General features: G+C 36.0%; 3 protein-coding genes across 4 annotated transcripts; 2 read left to right on the plus strand and 1 right to left on the minus strand.

The window, feature by feature from the left end:
• The first annotated feature begins 198 nt into the window (after positions 1–198).
• Positions 199–2,464, plus strand: LOC143347783 (zinc finger CCHC-type and RNA-binding motif-containing protein 1). Of its 2 annotated transcripts, none has more exons than XM_076777291.1 (5): positions 199–423; positions 733–896; positions 1,350–1,461; positions 1,534–1,845; positions 1,979–2,455. In XM_076777291.1, the coding sequence occupies exons 2-5, from the start codon at positions 784–786 to the stop codon at positions 2,111–2,113; spliced, it is 672 nt and encodes a 223-aa protein (XP_076633406.1). In that variant the 5' UTR covers positions 199–423; positions 733–783; the 3' UTR covers positions 2,114–2,455. The 2 variants fall into 2 exon arrangements, with proteins under 2 accessions (XP_076633406.1, XP_076633407.1); XM_076777292.1 differs by lacking the exon at positions 199–423 and adding an exon at positions 456–660 and having other exon boundaries at positions 1,979–2,464.
• Positions 2,465–2,555: 91 nt separating this feature from the next.
• Positions 2,556–3,978, plus strand: LOC143347781 (U6 snRNA phosphodiesterase 1). Its single transcript, XM_076777289.1, has 4 exons — positions 2,556–2,923; positions 3,115–3,257; positions 3,340–3,677; positions 3,762–3,978. Exons 1-4 carry the CDS (start codon positions 2,826–2,828, stop codon positions 3,951–3,953), a joined length of 771 nt encoding a protein of 256 aa, XP_076633404.1. The 5' UTR covers positions 2,556–2,825; the 3' UTR covers positions 3,954–3,978.
• Positions 3,979–3,996: 18 nt separating this feature from the next.
• Positions 3,997–19,276, minus strand: LOC143347780 (sorting nexin-8). The gene is made up of 9 exons (XM_076777288.1): positions 19,036–19,276; positions 18,367–18,494; positions 10,769–10,901; positions 8,188–8,381; positions 7,752–7,869; positions 7,067–7,526; positions 6,303–6,519; positions 5,694–5,882; positions 3,997–4,904 (listed from the first exon to the last, which is right to left on the minus strand). Exons 1-9 carry the CDS (start codon positions 19,058–19,060, stop codon positions 4,818–4,820), a joined length of 1,551 nt encoding a protein of 516 aa, XP_076633403.1. The 5' UTR covers positions 19,061–19,276; the 3' UTR covers positions 3,997–4,817.
• Between the last annotated feature and the right edge of the window lie 4,829 nt (positions 19,277–24,105).

The following is a 24,105-nucleotide window of genomic DNA, read 5'->3' on the forward strand; positions in this document are numbered from 1 at the left end:
TTTTAGCACCAGAGGGTTTGAGGTCGATAAATAAGCGCCATCTAGCGTTGAAGGTAACGAACTAGTCCACGACAAACTTGGGCATTTTAGCACCAGAGGGTTTGAGGTCGAGAAATAAGCGCCATCTAGCGTTGAAAATAATGAACTATTCCACGTAACTTGGGCGACTCTCGATCTGACATAGTGTGAGTAGTGCACCCGGTGCTCAATCTGGCATTTCTGCTCTACTGCAGTCGCGTGGTTTGTTACTTCGCTGTATGTTGCATGAAAAATATTGTCCATTATTGACTGTATTTTGGTACGATTGATAACTGAATCCGTAACGAACCAACCATTTTTGCGGTTTGCAGTGTTGTTATTTGATATTTATATAAAAGGAATGGTGGTGTTTAGTATGTAAATAATGACGGTAACCGTAGTTTAGTAAGTATTTATAAAGTATTTTTAGATTTGTATGTTTTCGAAAAGTAAAATGACAATCAACGAAAAATATGTTGCGATTGATTCAAGAAATACATTTTAGAACTGTTATAAAAATAACCTATATCAGCGAGTAGCTGAAACTCGAGTATATTTATATGAGTTCAGATAATTTGTTTAAACTTGTGTGATGGTTGAGTTATTTCGTTTAAATACAAATACTTCAATAAATGACAGACAGTAACGTAATGTAGTATAAATAAAATTATATAACTTCTATACAATTATTTAAAATATTATTTTTTATTTCAGGTTAAGCTAAATGAATTTTATAACTTAATAGGAGTTTAAAAAATAGAAGCAATGAGCGGTGGTGTAGTACCCAGCAAATCGACTGTTTATATTTCAAACTTACCTTTTTCACTAACAAACAATGATATACACCAACTGTTACAAAGTTATGGAAAAATTGTAAAGTAAGTTATAAAATTTATACTCTTCAATCGTTTATGGACTTATATGCATCATTTACATTGATTAAATATATGGTAAAAACTACAATATTAAGTTTCTTTTTTGTATATTGCACATATCCCTGTACCCTATCCTTTTTTAAAATTACATAAATATACAAAATTAAATAAAATTTTTACTGCTATTTTATACATATTTCCATAATCATGAAAAAATTACATAAACTTTGATAAACCAATTCTAGAAAGATTTATAATATTTTCAATAAATATGACAGATTCAAGAATTCTTTATGTACAAAATACACTAAAGAAGTAAAAGTTGAAGAGTAAATAAATTAAGTATCCGCATATTTAAAATTATAAAGTAAAGCATATGAATTTTTTAAATCACATTTTGAACCATTTGATAGTAACATGTTTTGAAACATGATACTTCTGTTTATTTGTCTGTAGAGTGACAGTAATGAAAGACAAAATTACACGACGGAGTCGCGGTGTTGCATTTGTATTATTTCTTACTCCGGAAGATGCATTTTCCTGTGCTAAGGGTTTGAATAACACAGAGGTAAATTATCGTATATTATCTGTAATAATATTATGTTTATGATTTGTTTTTCAATAGATCATTTTTTAATAGATAGGTGGTCGTACTATAAAAAGTTCCATAGCTGTAGATAATGGACGCAGTACTGAATTTATTCGTAGAAGAGACTATCCGGACAAATCTCAATGTTACGAGTGTGGAGAAGAAGGCCATTTATCATATAACTGCAGGAATAATACATTAGGGCCAAGAAACCCACCATTAAAAAAAATTAGAATCAGAAAGAAGCACAAGAGTACTAATAGTCCAAGAACAAACGATTTTAGTAAAAATAGCGATGACGAATTAGTGGATGATAATTGGGAAGAAGAAGTAGAAACATTAAGTGCTGCAATTGCGTTTGAGGTGATGCACTTTTAAATGACGTGAATTACAATTAGGAATATAAAGAAATTTGATATGATTCTAATAGCTACAGAGATAGTAATAATGAAATGATAGTTCTTACATTTTAAATACGTAAAGTTTTATATTTTAGCAAAGACAAAAGGAATTAGAAAACAGCCAGAGAGTAGGTAAAGGATATGACGAAGAGGATAGACCAACTCAGAAATCAGGAAAACGATATAAAAAGAATCAGTATTTCAGCGACGAGGAAGATTTTAGCGAATGAAATGTCAATTATGAGGACTGATAAATATATCGAAGTAATATAAATAAAAGCTGAATATTGCTGGGAAATTGTAATATAATGCAATTTGAAGGATATTTGTTGTTAATTTTGTAAAATATTACGATGTACTATGCGCCCACAAGAAGAAGGCAGTCGAGTGTTAACATTCCTACTCCAGTTACAATTTGCCAGCACTTCTACCAATGATAAAGTGGGGAATGTAAATACTCGACTGTCTTTTTCACGCGAATGCATAATATATAGATTTTCAAATGTACGGTGTGCTGTTTTTTGTTCGTGTATAAATTGTAATAAATTTTAAATGTAAAAACATTACTCAAATTAAATAAATATAAAGAAATGATATTTACTAGGTTTAAGTATAACTATGTAAATATTACGTTTGTAAAACACAAATCAGTAAAATTATGTGTTATATTTCCATGTTTTTAGAATACGATCGAACTTGTTTAAGAACTTAACCTTCTAAAAATGATTTGAAAGTTATTAAATGAATTCTAAAGTAACCGTTCCCGTTTGCAAATTTATTTTTGTAAAAAGCTCGAGTATTGGTAAAAAGTTGATGTTATGCGAATAAATATTAATTCTACGCGTTACGTATTGATAAAGTAAACTGCAAATAGAAAAAAAGTTCTGAAACATAACCTTAAAGCATAAAAAAATGTAATTTGATTATAAATATTTGTAAATAATGTCAGGTTTAGGCTTAATTAGTACTTACAGTTCCGATTCTGAAGATGACGAAGTTGTTCAGGATAACGGTGATAAATCCAGCGAAGTTTCTGAGCGGTATTTATATTGTTTATTACTAAATATTATGTTTCATCAATTTTCATACATATTTAATACATCGCATTTTTATCGATTGTCAGGAATGACGAGCTATATTTTTAAGATATATATGTATGAGGTTAATTAAATAAATTGATCTTTCAATTCTACTAAGAAATTCTATTCATATTTATTTATTTATATTGTAGTTTACCTTTGCCTGAAAGCATCACAACATGGAGAGGTGTTCCACATCACGATGATACCAATGATGATCCATTAGAACACGAAGGAAGAGTAAGAAGTTTCAAACACGAACGTGGTAACTGGGCTACATTGGTTTACATTGATTGTTAGTATAAAAGAAACAGGAACATGCAATATTGTTTTAATGATGTATGTACATACATTATTTTAATAATTTTAAACTACAGATAAACCCAGTAAGACTATACTCTCATGGATGTTATCAGTATTAAAGGAAGTACCAATTGAATGTAATATATTTCCCGAGCAATTCCACATTAGTGTAACAAGGACTTTAATTTTAAAATACCATTGGATCGAATCCTTTGTAGAAGAAATTAAGAAATTATGCAATAAAACCGGCCAATTTAATCTAGAACTTCTGAATATACGGGCATATCGCAATGAAGAAAAGACACGTACATTTCTTGGGATAGAGTGTGTAGATTACAAAAATACCCTTACACATTTTATAAAGGATCTTAATCAGTTTCTTGCAGAGTATGAATTACCAGGCTTTTATGAAGTAAGATATTTTAATTTCCGAAGTATTATGGTACATTTTATGGTTTACCGTTTAAATAATTGAAAATTGTTCTTTCATTTGCAGGACTCATCCTACCATATTAGTTTTGCGTGGTGTCTTGGTGATGAAATAGCAAGGTTAACTGATCTTATACCTTCCTTGACCATCAAGTTAAATCAATTTCTAGCTGATCACATAGAAGACAGAAGTATAAATGTTAATAAAATACACCTCAAAATTTCAAACAAGTTATATGTATTCAAATTAAGGCAATAAAGAACATATCTTGTTATATATTAAATGTTACTTCTTTTTCTTTTGCATTTGGATTTGTTATGGGATTGGGTTATACCTATGCAATTGAAGTGTGTATTATAAGTAATTTCAATGGCAACATTGGGATTCAAAGTTAATTAATACCTTCGTTAAAATCGATTGCAATGGGAATATAATAGTAAATTAATGCGTTTATATAATAACAATATATTTCATTACTATTATGCAAAGGCGAGTATTGCATATAAACGTGTGAAATATTTAGAGTAACCACGATCAACATGGCATATGAAAATCATGTTAACACTCGCCAGACTTCTAATTCATATAAAAACATAGTATCTCAGTAACCAAATTATTTACAATTGTTTTGTTGTTTTATACAAACGTTTTACCTATTATGCGTCTTTACAGAAAAAAGCGTAACTTATTATATACACGACAGTATGCGGTTGTCTATCCCGAGAGTATCAATCAGATCATAAAATATATTAAGTACACAACAAGGAATGTTTAAAAAGTCTTCGAATTATATATGTTTAAAATACCGCACATAGAAAATTCCTTGTCTACACACATTACTTCACTGAGTGTAATATTATCGTATTGCACCTGATTTTCATAAAAATTATCAATATTTATTAACATTATGTATAACACGCTTAATATCTCGATCAGATATGTATTCAACACTTTCTTAATCGTAAGAGTTCAATATTGTCTTCTTACAATCGTACATTAAAATTATTTTGCAAGTCTTCGTTTTCGTAACAATTGTCTTATAATAACAAGCATTACCTTGTACACCAATCGTCAAGTTTCAATTGCAAAACACGCGTAGCGTGAAAAAAAACTTTCTCTTCTTTATGAAATTCCGTTCGATCCATTCGTTGATTTTTCTGGTAAACACTTCATGATCGTTGGTTCTATTAATTTCCACACTTCGGCAAGCTGTAATTGTTAAAAAAATTATCTGCTTCAATAATCTTTGTTTTTATATATTTATTACGATACAAACAGACGAGCTTTTAAGATCATTTTATATTTAGAATTATCTAGATCATTACTTTTATCTTTTCTATGTTGTAATTACACTCGAATTAAGTTCAACTTAGTACCATAATGTGATCTTTAACTTAAAAAAAAAATCAAATAATCGATAAAAATAACTCCAGCTGAAATTTTCATTGTTTAGTTTTTTTTAATTTTGTCGAAAAATTTCACAACTTCTCCAATTTTTTTCTAGAAAATGGGTAGGATTTCGAGGGCATGTGTAATGACCAAAAATGATTATAATTGACCCTAGCAACCAAAAATAATTTTTTTAGAACGATTCGAAATTTTTTAATTTTGTCGAAAAATTTCACTTCTCCAATTTTTATCTCGAAAGTGAATAGGATTTCGGGAGTATGTCTATTCACCAAAAATGATTGTAATCGACTCCCGCAACCAAAAATAATTTTTTCAGAATGATTGGAGATTTTTTAATAACTTATTAATGAAGCCTCAGTCAAGAAATTGATATTTTTGATTTTCGTCTTATTTTGGCCTCTAGAATCTCTCATTAAAATTTTTCCCAGGGGTGACCAAACACCCTGTATATCACCGTTGTAGAACACTACTGTGAACTTAAAATGTTCGATGCACTTACCAATTTCCCAATTTTTCGACAGCGTACAAACATCACGATAAATTTCATATACAATTTACAATTTAATTTCAACAAGTGAAAATTCTTACCTCGGAATGCCCGCGGATTTGAACATTGACGAGGCTCTGCAATACGGTGGCAAGTATCTCTAAGTGTGCGTGAACGAGTTGTGTCTCCATGTGTAAACAGTGCAATGAAAAACAATTTCGTAGCTCGACGTTCGCGATCACCGACTCCTGAGCAACCATCTTGTTCTCTAGATATTCGACAGTGTCGGTCTGCAAAGCATACAAAACTTCAATCGAAACAAATTAATTTTCGTGAACACGATAGCCGCACACGTGGTTCGCCATCAATTGGAACGAATTGCGTAAGACGATACAAGTTCAAGATGACATATTATCACCTCGTTTCTCCTCTTATTAATGTAACCGACCTTGAGCAATTTCAGAATAATCACGTAATGACCGTTACACGGTAACAATGAATTAGAGTTAAGTCACCGGATAAATAGACATCGCGTAAGACTCTAAATCATCACCTGTTACTTCGTAGGGGGGGACTCGTACCGAAATGGAAGATACCGGTATTATACTTGTAGTAACGATATTCGATATTATAAGGGTACTGATATTTCGGTATTATATCGATTTCTAATAATACCGGTGCAAAGTCCCAGTTTCGAAGAATTAACTTACATCAGTGCCGCGTATGACTCCTTGCATTTGTCGTTTCTTTAAAGACAACATTGTGGATAATGCACGCTGATGATCAGCGCTGACTCCGCGTTCATGCCTCTCACATAGTATTCTGTGTGCTACTAAAATATCTAAGAGGAGATTCAGCCTTTCACAGACCATTGTTTCTTCTCTGACTGCTTGTTGCAGAGCTCTCGTGGAGAGCAAGTTGAATTCTCTGTAATTAAAATTACCTACGTATAGACGCGCCTTCAGAATAAAAAAATATGCTTCCATGAAAACGATATTAATACGTTTAATGTTATTAACAGAGCTGTAAGTAAATTACTTACGACCATTTCGAAATTCCTTTTATGATTTCTTAAGACACTACCACAGACATAATTATAATTTTATAATGGTATGAAAGACACAAAAGCTAAAAAATTTGAGCATTTAGTCTTGCAATTTGTGGGTGAAGATTTAGAATGAAAGAAGTTGAAATAAAGACAGTCTGGTATTTTGCAATTGTAAACTTAAAAGAGGAAACCAGCAACCTGGTTATCATTGCGATACCTGTAGTTAAACGCTAGAGGTATTCGTTACGACGACTGCGTTAAAAAATACTGTACCACGGATGCTACAGAACCTGATTTACGCGATAAAAACAAGGAACAAAAGTATACTAGACACATAAATAAAACGTTGTACTATTATGTACTTTCTTTTCGGTATAGCTTCGCTGAAATAATAGCAATGAAAATAATTATCGCTTTAGTACTCACTTCGAGATGATGTGGAAACCCTTTTTCATCTCTTGCCAAATGGTAGATCCACCAGTGGCCCAAGCAGTAGTACCGTGGGGCTCCGATGCTAAATTGTTCAACTGCGTGCCTAATTCCGCCATGTCTACTGCGTAGCTGTGGGATCTAATTGCCAAGCAATCTGCGATGTTTTTCAGCCGAGAGATACCGAGCAGTATCACTCTGATTTGGTCGCGACTGTTCGCGAATTCGGTTAACGTTTCCGGCGGTACTAGCTCCTTCGCTTTCGAGGACAGTTCCGACGTGGCGAATTCGTCCGGCACTCGCCTGAATACCTCGCGAATTTTATGTTGCGTCTCCTCGCCGGTGTAGGTAAAGAAAAATTGTACAATGTGGTCTTTGCTCACTACCGGATGGCGCGCGATAACGGTGAGAAATCTCAGGAGGGACCGTCTCCTTTCTTCCAGAAACTGAGAGTCCGCTGTAAATAGCGAATCATGATTAATACATTATCCAAAACAATGGAAGGTTCGCGTCCCTGACGATTCAGGGGAATTAATAGCAGACTACACGGTACGCGATACGAGGGTTCGTTAACCTTGCGAAGTCACGAGCATCACGAATAAATTATCCAGCATAAAGTTGATGTATTAGATTGTTTTTTTTTTACCGTTTTAAAATAAGATTATATAACAGAAAGCTTTACCTCCAACGATTTTTTTCGGCGGTAGTTTCGGTATCAACCTGTACGGGAATCTGGCCAAGAGGAGTTCGTGCAACGATACGAAATCATTGTAGCGTCTATAAACGACGGAATTGAATCTCTGAAAATAATTCAATATACGACTTCGTCATTTTTACTTTTACTTTATACACAATATTTGCACAGATTAAAATTATTTTAGTCTTCAACTGGCACGTTGAGCTAATATTGTTTCTTCGTAATGCCGTTATCTGATTATGGTACTTGTTTACCCAAAATTTTGTGTACCTTCAAAACCGTCGTTAAACTTCGACTTACGTGAGAAGCGATTGCATTATGAAACGCAATAATTATATTTTTTACATTGAATTTCAAAGGTGTAGCTTCTTTTCAGCCAGTTGGAGATTAAATATTTATTTTCTTTGTATGCACTAAATACCTTGCTCGTCACTTGGTACTCCACGTGTTTCAAAAAGATCCCTTTCTTTTCCGGTACCAAGTTTACTTCTATCGTGTCCAGATTACAAATATCCGAGTACGTGAGGTTCAATTTTGCAGGGTTGCTACCTTTGTGCAACCTTTGAGCCAGAAGCGTCACTTCCGATAAATCGCACAGAGTAGGAACAGGTAATTCTATTAAAAAAAAAACAGAAATTGATACAAGAATAGAAAAATTAAATGATATACAAGGTGACTCGTTTAAATCGACCAACTCGAGCATGCAATCAATGGGAGGGGAGGGAGCGTGGGAGAGGAATATCAGCGTGAAACGACACCTAGGCAAAATGGTGTCGAAATTAGGTTGAAAGAATAGAAAAGACGGCCTCTGTAGAATGATAAGTCCAAATTCGAGATCTGCGATTCGTGTACCGGTTCGTCTCGACCGGTTTTGAGGAATGTAACCAATTGATGTCCTCTGCGGTGGACTCCTCCCCCCTACCTCGAGATCTCAAAGGTTCCTTTAAAGAAGCATATAAGCCCGAACGCTATGGCATCGTGGTCAGTTGTTGACGTTAGTCGGAACCGTAGGAAACGAAACGCTCGATTCATTGTCGCTGCAAGTCTGCAGCGTGCGAATAAAAAACGCTCGCAGACGACGTTATCGAGTTTGCGTTGTTATTGCGGAGAGTCGAGGAAGCCAGTTATCGTATACACGTATTTTTAGAATCTGAACAGCATCTGTACATTACAATTCTTTCTAACTCGTCGGAAAGGCTTTATTAGAGAATTTGTTTGTATTCCAAGATTTGCTTCGCGTACACGAACAAAACGCTTAAATAAAACTTAACTGCGCCCGTGCATGAAAAATTTGTACGAAACAAAAAATTTTCTAAATTTAATTTCCAACAAATTGTGTCATGCATGATTTTACTCTAACAACAGGCATAAGCGAGATATTGTACATTTTATAATTGGTGGACACCTTCTCCTTGATAAGAGGACATACGTATTTATAAACTGTCTCTATTTCGATTTAGAAATCGTGTGTCGCAAAGTGGTAGACGAGATATCCGGAAGAACGGTACATTTCCGGTGAACCTCCTTCAGACGTGATAAGAGTATCCTTTTACCGATAAGCGAGTCGGCACTTATTGCGTTGGTCAGCGACACTATTAAAAACCGGATTTCTTCACACTGTTTAGATACGAAGGAAACTCTACGAGATTTTAAGCACTTCGAATCAGTTCGAATTTAGAGGTTAGGACCAAGCTTACTATACAGGGTGTTCGGCCATCCCTGGGAAAAATTTTAATAGGGGATTCTAGAGGCTAAAATAAAACGAAAATCAAGAATACCAATTTGTTGATGGAAGCTTCATTAAAAAGTTATTAACGTTTAAAGTTCCGCTCGTACTGAATTTTTTTCTCGAAAATGCGCAAGATTTCGGGGGTATGACTATTCACCAAAAATGATTGTAATTAACCCCCGCAACCGAAAATAATTTTTCCAAAACGATTGGAAATTTTTTTTTTCCGTCGAAAAATTTCACACCTTCTCGAATTTTTTTCTAGAAAGTGGGTAGGATTTCGGAGGTATGTGTGAGGACCAAAAATGATTGTAATTGACCCCCGCAACCGAAAATAATTTTTCCAAAACGATTTGAAATTTTTTTTTTCCGTCGAAAAATTTCACACCTTCTCGAATTTTTTTCTAGAAAGTGGGTAGGATTTCGGAGGTATGTGTAAGGACCAAAAATGATTGTAATTGACCCCCGCAACCGAAAATAATTTTTCCAAAACGATTTGAAATTTTTTTTTTCCGTCGAAAAATTTCACACCTTCTCGAATTTTTTTCTAGAAAGTGGGTAGGATTTCGGAGGTATGTGTAAGGACCAAAAATGATTGTAATTGACCCCCGCCACCAAAAATAATTTTTCCAGAACGATTTGAAATTTTTGAATTTAATTGTTAATAACTTTTTAACGAAGCCTCCATCAACAAATTGGTATTCTTGATTTTCGACTTATTTTGATCTCTAGAATCTCCCATTAAAATTTTTCCCTGGGTTGGCCGAACACCCTGCATAACTATTAACTCATGTCTGTACATGCTTCATTAAAAAGATATAAATGTTCGAAGATATTTACGATTTGTTGTGGCAGTTATAAGCAATGTTCGACAATTCTTCCTACTCTAAGAATGCAGATAACTGACATTGAGAATCATGATATGTATACGATTTTCTACGACGAACTCTAGACACGAACTTTGCCCGTATTTCTTTGGACGTTTATATCTTCTCACTATAGCATCTTCGAGCGTAAATTTATATTTTGTTCGTCTATATAACCTCAATAACACGTAATATAAGTTTGGATCTAATCTTTTTGGACACCGAAGTTTAGGACTTTTGAAAGTTTGGAATGTTTCGATTGTTTCTAAACAAATTAATTTCATTTTTTTAGTAACTAAGTAAGTAGGTAATGCTCACTATTTAAAGAGATTCTTATATGCTTCCAAAGATTACCTTTCGTCTCGAGTACTTAATTTTTTATTAAAGGTTTGTACAAACGTGTTAACCTTGAGATTCGGAGTTCTCCAGGAGTTTGTCGCTTGGCTGTTTTCCTTGCTGAGCAAACGCGACTAGTGCAAGGCCCTTATACAATCCGCTCCTGGTCAGGTAACCCGTCTTGCTGTCCACGAGTTCCCATATCTGATATAAAAAAAAAAATAATCTAATTTTAATCCAAACGTAACAGGTATTTTTCCCTCTTCCCTATTAAAAAATATTTCGTGGACGTTATAATGCGCACCAAGCTTGAAGAGGTTAAATTTTTTAACTCTAGTTTGAAAGGGAACAATGGAAACGAGTTTCAAATGCAGCTGACCTTGATAAACCACGTATGACGTGTGATTTCAAGCAGAGTATCTCTCAACAATTCATTAAACTTGTTTCCCAAACGAAGGAAAGAAGAATGCAGTATTAGATCATTTGTTAAGTCTTTGGGCCTTATGAAAATTATTGGTCCAATGTAAATATATAAAATAAAACTACAAATCCATGAATGTTCTATATATTGCCTTCCCAGTAGTCATTGAAATTTCATGCAGGATGGTCGATGCTTTTCAATTAAAAAAGAACACACGTACAGAAGGTCATGCGCGAAAGAATGTGACTATGAGTAAGTCCTTGTACACTTTGGATGTGGTATAAATATATTTGTTCATCGTACGGTATCAGAGAGACATATCATTTTGAGACCTAGCGAATATTTGTACGTTAATAGACCGCGCGCAAAAAAAAAAATTGAATCGAAGATGGCGATTTGCGCGCCAATCGCGGGGCTAAATCTGATAACCAGTCGCAACCTGTGCGATAGACTCGGCTAACGGTACAACCTCGGTTAGCACTGTGGACGATTCCTAAGGATTAGGCCATAAATGAAAGTAACTGCATTCCGAGAATTTTTATACCTTGCTGCGCCATTCCACTACTCCTGCTTTCGTTCCCACTCTTTCAACGATCCGCCAGACTTTGCAGAAACTGCACGGTTACGTGTATATACAGGGTTTTTCAATAAGAGCGAACTTTACGAGTCGTTGGCCGCCATATTTGTTGATCGCTTGAGTCACGCGACACTTGCATTCGGTAGTGCTTTACAAGTAATTTAATCCGTTGAAATTAGGCATTATCGATGAACGTTAAATTTAAGCGTAAACAATTTGATTGTAAAGAATTTTTTAATAAAGATACTACATCGAATGAATGTCCAAAAATATTGCACTCGACGGAGCATCGAGTTCGACGGCGAAGCGAGATAACATCGTAAACAGTAACATGATCGTTTCGACATTCGAATCTCTTTCTCTTTTACTCGCTATCCTTTTTTATGGTGTTGTCTTGAATATTGGCCGGCTGCTATTCTCACCAGAATTCTTGGAACTGGCTTCCCGCTTATCTGGACGCGATGGTCAAGAATATTCATATTTTTAAATCTACAGAGACGTATCAATGTGTCCCATGCTCTCTGAAAAGGCGTATGCATTCGTACCGCATTGTCGATTTACAAGTACGATATTTCAATGGAGTATTTCTAAATACTGTTCGAAAATGCAAGGGGCCATTGAAGTTGAAGACTCGCTCGTGACGAGCTAACCTAACCTCTCAGCTTTCTCGAGAATTGTTCACGACTAACGTTCACACGTACCACGAACAAGGAACCTATTTTCATTGTAGTTTCCTCTTGGTGAACTCGATCGACGATTAAGGTTTAATGACACTCGCGAAACCAACGAGAAAACAAGGACCGGGAACTTTCAAACATGTTAACTCCAATCTTATTTGCATTCGCTTTTCCCATTTCCCCCATTTCTCCGCTTTGCTTTCCCCGCTGTCGTACTTTCGTGAACGAAATTTTCTGTTTGTATTCGTTTCTTTGTTCGATCTATGATCGAAGTAATTCGCGCCTGAACTACTTAGTTATCAGATTGTGTCTAATGGCGCGATTCGATAAAAGTTTAATCACATACCGTTACTACATCGCGTTATGGAAATTGATATTATAGGCGCAATAATGAAAGCATTTATTACCGCGTCCCGAACATGCATGTAGTTTAGTAACGCTTCAGTTTTGCTAGGAAACAGTTTTTACAGCGTCCAGATTATAACATTTTATTATTATGTTTCTATACCGGTACTTGCTAATCTGAAGAAAAGCGTCTACGTGTTTCTTGAAAATACTACGAGAGGATTTCACATTCTGTCGCGTTTCTTTCACCGCTAGCAGCAGACTTTCTTTTCATTCATATTCAAACTATTGCTGGAAGAACAAAAGGTGCTTTACAATGTAAACGACTTCCTCTGTTCAAACGGCTTTCTTTTCATAGTTACCGGGAGATGCAATTACTTATCTTTCCTAATTTCAACTAACGCTCTCTAAAAAAGAGGACAGAATTCTTGGGTTCGAAATTTACAAACTGTTTTATTTATTTCAATCAATATCGATTTAGATTAAATAAATTAAATTCTTTAAGAGAACTTTTGTATGATTTCGAAACGTGAAAAAAATTATTTCCTTCGCTGACACTATTTTATGCGAGGACACAACTGGCTATAGCTAATGATGTATCATTAATAATAAAGTTCTATTCGTTGTAAAATATTAGTTTAAAACAATGACAAGTATGACATTGTAATTTATTAGTTAGCTCGGTTTTAAGTTAAAAGCAACGTAATAAAAGTATGACAGATTTATAGTAGCCTGACAGTGATGTATACTTATTCTTACAGTCTCTTAGACTTTAACATAAGGAATAAAAGTTAACAAAGACGAGGAAAATTCTGAACCAAATAAGAATTTTAAATAATGAATAGAAAATGAACGAGCGTACGTTCCAAGAAATAAAATTATCGATTATTTCAATTTAAAATTAAACCGTTCGATCGATTGAATCGTCGCGAATAAATTACTTGTAGGTTGGTATTACTGATTGTCCGTTATTCGAATAAAATGACGTCCATTTCTGAAAGACACGAGCAGCGAAGTATTGGTAAGCAGGAAGAGGAAACAACTGGAACGTCATTAAACAAAATTATTGCTGAGGGTTTGGGGGAAGAGAGGTCGGGACACGTATGCATGAAAGTTTTATCTTATGCGCGTATCTGTGTTGTGTCGAGCGTCGCATGGTACGCGTGCAAACATAACCGTATCCACTGTGAAACTACCGCTCGACATTTCTTCTCAACGATTTGGCACACATGTTTATTAACAACTGGTCATTAACCGCGGCTTCGCCACTTTTTAAGCAATTTTCAACGACAATTTAATGCTAGATTCACTTACATCGATTGCAAATATGTTTATCGAGACCCGTCGTGTCGACGGTTACACTAAAATACGATTTGTTTTTTTTTTAATTTAAATGCATATTATTGTTAGGTTTTTTTACTGAAAATCAAATACAAAAATTAATCTCATTTACTGGCCTCTTCTGATGGAGAGAGATGCTTTATCTTGCGGTTTCTTGTTTATACAAAGATGCGATAGGACCTCGTATAAACACAAGAGAGGTAACGCCTCGGTTCTTTAGCTCTCAGGTTTCTGTTCGACTGCAGTTCTCTCGTAAAATAGTGAAAGGGTGTCTCTTCCAAAGCGTTACTATTATTCAAAAATAAAATCTGAGTATTTTATTTATATAAACCCGTTTCTGATAATTATTCGGTTAAAATGTGACGATGAACCGTCGTGCATAATATATGATGGAACGATTCTTTGAACGATACATGCAGTTGGTTACTCAAGGAATTGACACAAGACTGACCCGTTAATCTTCCGCTAACAAAAGAAAAACGAAGAGTTATCGAATATCGTATACCGAGAGTCAAGTAGAATCAGTTATGCTATTTGGTCCAGTTCGTGATTAATAATCGTCCGGGATACACAAATGGATATAACTTGGCAACAAGGTCATTTAGATATTTATATAAATTTTTTTCGACACTGAGATACACGCTTGTATACACGTGTAATAGATTGATCTAGCAAAATGTGATAAAATTACAATTTTAAAATAAAATAAACGACGAATTGCTTTAATAGTACGAAATTTAAAATTCCTACATATGCGTAAAACATGCTAACATAACACGGGACACGTAAGAAAAGCGATAAGATTGGAACTTCTTTACAAATTCATACTAATTAATTTTGCAATGCTAAAAATGCTGAATTTAATCTAGCTATTTACCGTATAATATTTAAGTACATCATTCGAAATTTTTCGAGCATGAAAATTCAAAGATAAATTTTAGGTTATGTAATTGGTGACGTTCGATAATAACCACATCCAAATTTGAAACGTTATAAGATTATTTGTATATTACTAGAGAAGGAATTTTTAATTATTTCTTGGAAAATATGATTCTGCTGCGTTACGTCACGCTTACTGTACATGAGCAATGCGGAAAAAATGTTTCTACGAATAATAATGCGTTTAGATTACAAAAAGAACACATCCTGTAGAAACGATTGTTTTTTATTCTCAGATGGAGACAATTGAACAATCTCAACTATGTTTTTTTTTCAATCGAGAACGATGTATATTTTTAAGTTTCCAAATATCGTATATTATTTTTCCAGTTACAGTTGCTTTAAAAAAAAATCTTAAAACTTGAGATTCTATTCATTAAACGAGCTACTATTATTCTATGAATTACATCAGTCTGTTCTCTATAGAGGGTGTTCGGCTACCTTTGGGAAAAATTTTAATGGAAGATTCTAGAGGCCAAAATAAGACGAAAATCAAGAATACCAATTTGTTGATGGAGGCTTTGTTAAAAAGTTATTAACGTTTAAAATTCCGCCTGTAGACATACATACATACGTATTGTATGTACATCCAATTTCAGGTCAATATTTCTAACCTCACATTATATTCTCAGAAAAGAATTTTTTTCTCAAAAGTGCGTAGGATTTCGAGGGTATGTGTATTCACCAAAAATGACTGTAATTGACCCCCACAACCGAAAATAATTTTTCCAGAACGATTTGAAATTTTTTAATTTTGTCGAAAAATTTCACAACTTTTCCAATTTTTTTCTCGAAAATGCGTAGGATTTCGGGGGTATGTGTAATGACCAAAAATGATTGTAATTGATCCCTGCAACCGAATATAATTTTTTTAAAATTAATCAAAAATTTCTTTTTTCGTCGAAAAATTTAGGCACCCCCCCTGTCGATTTTTCTTAAAAACTCCTTTTTCATTTTTAGTAATTTTGTTTGACGCCCTACAGAAAAGTTGTCTAATACTTTTTTGTAGGTACCCGTGAGCTCTACTTCAGAAAAAAGTTTCATTGAAATATATTCACTATTGTAGAAGTTATGGCTGTTTGAAAATTCGACTATTTTTATGGGGTTTTTCTCATTTTGCGGGGCCAAGTACTAACTTTTCGAATATTTTTATAATTGCTACATATTCTACTGGCTTTTTGAACATTAAAATCGTCCACTCCGTTCAGAAGTTATGACGTTTTAAAGATTCGCATGAAAATTCGGGCAGACATTTCTGGCCAGAAATTATATTTTCGGTAAGGAATTTTTTTCTCGAAACTGAGTAGGATTTCGGGGGTATGTGTAATGACCAAAAATGCTTGCAATTGATCCCCACAACCGAAAATAATTTTTTTAGAATAATTTGGAAAATTTGTTTTTCGTCGAAAAATTTCACACCTTCTCGAATTTTTTTCTCGAAAGTGGGTAGGATTTCGGGGGTATATCTATTCACCAAAAATGATTGTAATTGACCACCCCAACCAAAAATAATTTTTTCAGAATGATTTGAAATTTTTTAATAACTTTTTAACGAAGCCGCAATCAAGAAATTCACATTCTCGATTTTCGTCTTATTTTAGCTTCTAGAATCTTTCTAGAATAAAACTTATCTTTCCTTTCTCCTGATAAGAAAATTATGTTAACATTGCTTTTACACCATATTATAATATAATCCATATACAATCTAAGAACATATGTAATTCGTGAAAAGTGAATAGAACGCTCCCCACCAATCAAAAGCGATCACGAAGAATCACGAATCACTGTGAAAAGTCACCATGATTGGGAATGAACGTGATCGAATCACGAGTGATTCAAAAGTAGCAATTCACGCCATCTATGGGTGCTTATCTTCGATGCAAACGCTCGAACACCCGCGCGGATTGGTATCTAAAAAATATTTTGTCGCACAAAAAAACGAACCATCGAGTTTAAACGCACGCGTGCGTCGTCTTCGAAGTTCCAACGAGTTAACTCGTCACGAGCGTTGGGTAAACGTTTTCCAATGACGAGTTAACTCGTCATCTCCGGTTGAACGGCTCAGCTACGCGATACACGACGAATCCCTTTGTATCGCCTTACACGATGTGTATCATTCAAGATCGTCTTATTCATAGAGATCCGCGATGACTGGCGATAAAGCGGCGACCCACGTAACGTTATTTTGATTGTGTCATTAGTCAATGAACGAGACGCGACGTTCAATCCCCATTACAACGTTTCGTGTCGTGTCACTTTATTGTTTCTAGTTTCTTCTATAATCAATATTCGGTGTACGCTGGATTTGTCTCGATTCGATACAAATAGAAAATTGATAAACTATAGAAATATTGAGCGACGATTCTACAACGTGAAAATATCGAACGTACGGAAAACACATCTACGATCAAAGCTGACCCTGGTGCATAATCTTCCACTATTACGAAGGGGCGTTCGTGCCGGACTATCGTCAACGGGCGTGTTAATGATAAAATAATGATATTGTTAGGAGAACGGGACAACGAAACAGAAGAAACACTTCGTTCAAAGAACAAAAGAAGTTTATCCCAAATATATAATAATTCGATTACATCACAAAATTCCATGAATTCGTCTAACTTTTACAAAATTTGTCAAGAAATCAACATGGCGGAATATGTAACCAGTCACACGTTTGGCACAGTTTGCATCTTGTTTATTTTCTTTTCCGCTCGGACGTATTCGTCGTAGATAAGTATACGTCCTGAAGTTTGATCGTTCGAAGTCGCGTCATGCACGTAAAAATTCTAAAACCGTTTTGTGTCGCCAGGAACCGCTACGCGATAAATTTATTCACGTGGCAACAGTTTCGGGCACGTAGACTGGTATACCGTTGTTCACAGATTTGATTCGTTATCTGACCGTGTCGCTATAATTCGCGTCAATTAACATAATTAAACCGGCGATGATATATTAATAAACATTAAATGCGTGCATTATTGCGAGCAATATTAATTGAACAAAAGTATTTCTACGATTACGAGGGTTCGATGGGCAAAATTCAATTCGAACGATAGATAACCGACGAGACCAACGTATATACAATTTGTCGATTAAAATGTTTCAGAACGCATCGGTTAACTTTAGAAGTGGAATAAATTAATTTCGCGTCACTGGTATTACGAGTAACGGTATTCAAAATGTGCTCGTGGTCAGCTAGAGTCAAGTAAAATTTGGCTCGTGGTCTCTGGGATATCCGAATTGCTTTGAACGTAAACGCAGCGTGTAAAGAAAGCACAAGTTGGGAACTGTAGTCTCGTCTGTACGTGGCCCTAAGTAGCTACACTGTTTGTACGAAAATGAGAGAAGAGGGAAACGAAGAGGACATACCTGACTGAGAACGGAGCTGCTCAGCTGAGACTTGACAAGGAGGGATTTAAACACCTCTCGTTCCACATTTCCACTCGTGGGAGAGCAAATCTTCTCGTAGACTTCTCTGTAGAACGCCGGTATGCAGCCTGGTTACCGTGCGCCGATGGAAAGCAAAATAAAAGGACATCATTTCGCGAGAAATTACAGAAACGCACTTTTGCACATCAACGTTACAAAGCGAACAAATATACCGTCGAAAAAAACCCGACAATACGTAATAGAAATGTATTTATCTATAGGCATCGAATAATAGTGCCATTACTTCGAATTAAAAGTTATTAGTTTTTCTAACACTTTGAATTCTCGTTTGATACTCTTTGTTTTCGCGCAAAAGAGGACCTACGTTCTTTTAACAAACGCATCGAAAAGTTGGTCAAAAAAATTTCGGTCGTACGATGCGCAAGACGATCTTCAACGAAGCAATTAAAGAAAAGAAACATTATTCCTGCGAAGGAAAACTGAACGGTTTAAAAAAAAAAACGAGACACTGCGACAATGCGAATCTACGATAATCGAGAGTTAACGAGATTCGATCAGCTAAAAGGGGACACGGGACGCTTTTAAAAACCGGACGACCTCGGGAAGACCTTGTCAAAGGTGTGTACGGTACACGAGTTCATCATTTACCGAACGACAGATCGGTCGACGCCATGTTGGATCACTTGTAGATCATCCGGAATCCTGCAAAATTGTTGCACCCCGAGCTTCACAAAATTATGATCACGTATGGAGTTTATCCTCGCGTTAACAGCTTACACTCACACGCGTCGCGTATTTTGAACAATAGGACGGTATAACTGACCGGCGAGGTGCGAACAACGACACAAAAATACCAACAACATACGCCATCGCCGTGTGCCGCACAACTGACGACTAGCACGATTTCTCTGACCGGCCGTTCTTGTTTCTCCCGCCGCGCATGCGCCCTCTCACACGTTCCACTAAAAACAGGTGGTTGAATGAAACCTCGACGCGGGAAATTCATATACAATATTGAGTTAAATGTTAACTCGACGTAATAACTATTCAAGTACATACAATATATATATAGAAAAATTTGTATATAAGTTTATGTATAAACAAAAGTATGTAGTAATTACATGAAGGAGATTTCATACCTATTTTTATATAAATAAACACGCGAGGTAATTACCCAAGGAAATTAGATTGAATAATTTAAGATAGAAAACTACTAAGCTAAACAAATTTAATGTAAGAAAATCACGTAGCAATATAGATTGATAACATTTTTCACAGACCGATTTTGCACAAACTGCTGGTACCATCTAGTGATAAAAAGAGTAGACTGATCCACCACAGACGAGGTATGAACACGGACGAAGTATACGAGTAGACCTTTCACCCACTGTATTTTTTCGGCCCATTTTTCTGGGACTCTGAGTCCCATTACCATTTTCGTGTCACTCGCAACATTACCAACAGATTTAGAAATGAATTTCAATCCCTTCGCATGTACTTACGCACACGTTGCAACTTTCTGCCCATCAATACTAATTCAGTAAATAGTTCCTCTGACGAGGACGCTAAAATCACTTCCGAATTTTTCGCTTGGTATGGCAATTGTTCGAACTGATGTACGAAAAGACACGTATTAATAAAAATTAACGAATAGAAAATGAGTAATACTACAGATATGGAGATTACACATACGTGTCTTGATAAATCTAAAAATTGATTCATAACAGTGTTATCAGACAGCAGACCGGTGTCCAGAGTAAGCTTACCCCTTCATTTACGCACACCAATCCACAGCCAAGTGTACGTGAGCTTAGGTGCTTTGGACAGCTTCAGGAATTCAAGAAAGAAGGCGAATGTGAATCTTTCTTTCTTGCTTTCGAAACAGCTGAAATCCGATTTGTGTCAACCTGCATACGATTTTGAGTCTCAACTGCCCAGGCATTTTTATTTTCCAACCCATGTATACCTATTACACACGAACGAGGTAAAGAATAGACCTATCGCTAGTGGGATGAACGCTATCGTTGTACCATGAGTGTTTTATAACATGAGATACACTCTTCCAAAATGGAACAAAATGTTAAAAAGATCATGCATCAAATTGTAAGGGGATCCTCGTAAGAAGGCTTTAATCTTCGTAATGGTTTTAATGGGTCGCTAACTTATGGTCACTGGTGGTCAACAGTGAGGTTGACATCAAGGTCAGCGAAGGTCCAGTGAAGATTCAGAAATGGTCAAGAGGTGGGACCAATCGAAACAGTATTGTTCTCTAGATCAAGGGGTTCTTAACTCTTCACGTTGACATTGTCTCCCCACTCTTCGACTTCCCCACTTGAAGACTACCGCTGGACAAATTCTTCAGTACCCCTGGAGCATCCAGGGGAATCGGGTCTCGCGGGCCGAAGTCAGGCCATTCGTGGAGAGCTGACCACTGGGGACCAGGAGTGACCAGGAGTGACCAGGACTGACCAGGAGTGACCAGAACTGACCAGAACTGACCACTACTGACCAGTGCTGACCAGTCCAGATCCGACTACTGACCACTACTGACCACTACTGACCAGTGCCGGACCGTGATGACCACTGGTAAGAACTATTTAAAATTGCTCTCCCCACTTCTATTTTGTCGTTTGATACCAATTGAACGTTATAGAACTGTCGTTTCTTATGTTACAGCTGGACCTTTGGTGCTTCCTTGGTAATGGTAACTAATGCTCAACAAGTAGTAAGCCCACATTACTTATTTTTATTATTATCACAAAACTGACCAGTTTATTTTATTTGTTTGGTCATAATTCAATGTTCTTTGACTGTCCGGTTTTATTTAATTATTATGTTTTCCTCCTCTATTTCTACTTCTGCCTTATTTTCTGAATTGACATGATTGTGTTGACCCATGTATAATTTTTGTTTGCATACTATTTTATGAATTTTGATGTAACTAATTCGAATAAGATTTTTATTTTTGTGCTATTTCGTTAAGATATTTTGTCTAATTCTTGGATATTTTCACTCTTTGATTTCATCGTTGGATTTTCATTTCTGCTCAATCTTTGATATCATCGTTGGATTTTCAGTTCTGCTTAATCTTTGATGTCATCGTTGGATTTTCAATCTTAGTTTCTGTTCGTCTTTGAAAGTATGGTTCTTCAGATAATTTTCGTGATCGTTTGCTATTTTACTTCGACATTATCTCTCCTTCTATTTATCTCTCGTTACGGAAGTATAGAGAATAGTATATATTCTATAGGAAGTATAGAATCTTATGGGTTCTCACTTATAGGTACATCAGCACGACAAATTATTCCATCGCTTTGTCTAGTTTGCATGGTGTTTATTAAATGTCCTTTCATATGTCACTAATATGAGTATCAATTTTAGTTTCAGATTATTCGCAGGGACATCGAAGTAAGACGCCACAATCGCCGAGGGACATTTAATTCCAAGTTGATTAGTCTTAAGCTTCGTCGCGAATCTTAAAATTAACGTCGAAGATTTCTTTATTGTACATATTTTCGCGTTTTACCAAGCAATTATTCAATAAGTAGCTTCTCGTTTTCCCGTTCCCTCGTTCCTAGCTTCGGTCACCGCTGTTTCATCGATTGAAACATGTGATCGGCCGTGTATCTGGTCCGAAAGATCTAATCGCCTTCCCTTGGTAAGCTTGGTTGAGGGAAAACGGCACTTCGCTGGAAGGTGTGGAGTTTCCGTATTCTGCGGAAACGCACACCTTCCAGCGGAAGTCGACCCTGTTTCAGGTACTCTCTCTTTTGTCAGACAACCTAAGTCGGGTCCTTCGGGCTCCCGGCGGGTTGCGTTGGAGAAATGGAGACCTCGACTCGGGGTTGCAGTTCTCTGTTTTCTTGTTGAGATCGAGTTAGCAAGGGCAGTAGGTTCGATCCTCGGATCCGCTGCACGGTTCAGCATCGCGTCGCGTCGCGTCGCGTATCCCACGATTTAGCTTCATCCCTCTTTTTAACCACATAATTGCTTGGTAAAACTAACATCCAAGGAACTTTGTTTCCTTCTATCGTCCGAATTTTAGCTTCAACTTGACTAGACTTAAGCTTCGACGTTAATTTTAAGTCCCTATTGCATGCGTCTCCCAATATTGCCAAGTAATTATTTAACAAGTAGCTTCTCTCGACTCGTTCTTTCGTTTCTTGCTTCGGTCACCACTGTTTCGTCGAACGAAACATGTGATCGACCGTCCAGTTTGTCCGAAAGATCTAGTCGCCTGCCAATGATAGATCGATTTCTAGAAATAGAAATCAATCTACCAAGGGTAGTGTTGATTCGATCCGAAGATCTGCTGCACGGTTCAGCATCGCGTCGCGTCGCGTCTCCCATAATTTAGCTTCACCCCTTTTTAAACAAAATAATTACTTGGTACAACTAAACTAGAAGATCGAAGGAACATTGCTTCCTTCCATCTCTCTAGTTTAGTAATCTAGCTTGTAAGAATGTAAAAGGGAGATCGATGGAACTTTGATTCCATCTATCTCCCTTCGGGTCTCCACTCGCAGCAACCTCCACGTGGTGAGACCTGGTAATCGGTGTCACCCACGATAGAAAAGTTATTCTTCGTGGGTGACACCGAGCTAATGGCTGCGAATTTAGAATTGTTTCTTGATATAATAAACGAATTTAGATTTATAGTTAGGCAGGTGTTTGGTTAACCATTATGTTAGGCAGGTTATTTTTATTTAAAGACAAATTCTTTTGAAAATTCTTTCAACTCTCTTCGTTGGTTGTGCATCTTTCATTGGTTGCACTTTTGTTTGTTTCTCCTTCGATCAACGATCCTTGGTCACAGAAGATCTTTATTAATAGAGGGTGGTTGGGAATCGGTTAGGGTGGGTCTCCATTCGCAGAAACCTCCACGTGGTGAGACCTGGGTAATATTATTTAGCGTTTAATTAATACTCGTATCATTCTTAGCTGGGTAATGCAATTATTAATTAAAAACTAAATAATATTAGCAAATTGGCTGCGATCCGCTTTGCACAGGTCATCATAAATACAGGGTGTTCGGCCATTCCTGGGAAAAATTTTAATGAGAGATTCTAGAGGCCAAATTAAAAAATTTCAAATCGTTCTGGAAAAATTATTTTCGATTACGGGGGTCAATTACAATCATTTTTGGTGAATAGACATACCCCCGAAATCCTGCCCACTTTCTAGAAAAAAATTCGAGAAGGTGTGAAATTTTACGACGAAAAGCAAATTTGTCAAATCGTTCTGGAAAAATTATTTTCGACTGCGGGGGTCAATTACAATCATTTTTGGTGAATAGACATACCCCCGAAATCCTACTCACTTTCTAGAAAAAAATTCGAGAAGGTGTGAAACTTTAAACGTTAATAACTTTTTAACGAAGCCTCAATCAACAAATTGGTATTCTTGACTTTCGTCTTATTTTGGCCTCTAGAATCCTCCATTAAAATTTTTCCCAGGGGTGGCCGACCACCCTGCATAGAGCTTCTTCGCTCGTATGATCGTAATTCGTACGTACTAGCACTTTGTGCTTTCGCATTAGCATTCAGGCGCAAGAACACGAACAAATTTTCTCATGACACGATTCGAAACTTTTATTACGACATTATAAATGCACAAAAACATCTTAAAAATATGGGTGTACGTGTAAACGTGTATAATCATGCGACGTGTAATCGAGAGAACAACAGAGTTGGTTACAGCTTCGAGAATGAACGGAGC

The sequence above is a fragment of the Colletes latitarsis genome, chromosome 11 (genome assembly GCF_051014445.1).
Source record: "Colletes latitarsis isolate SP2378_abdomen chromosome 11, iyColLati1, whole genome shotgun sequence".
Classification (NCBI taxonomy): domain Eukaryota; kingdom Metazoa; phylum Arthropoda; class Insecta; order Hymenoptera; family Colletidae; genus Colletes; species Colletes latitarsis.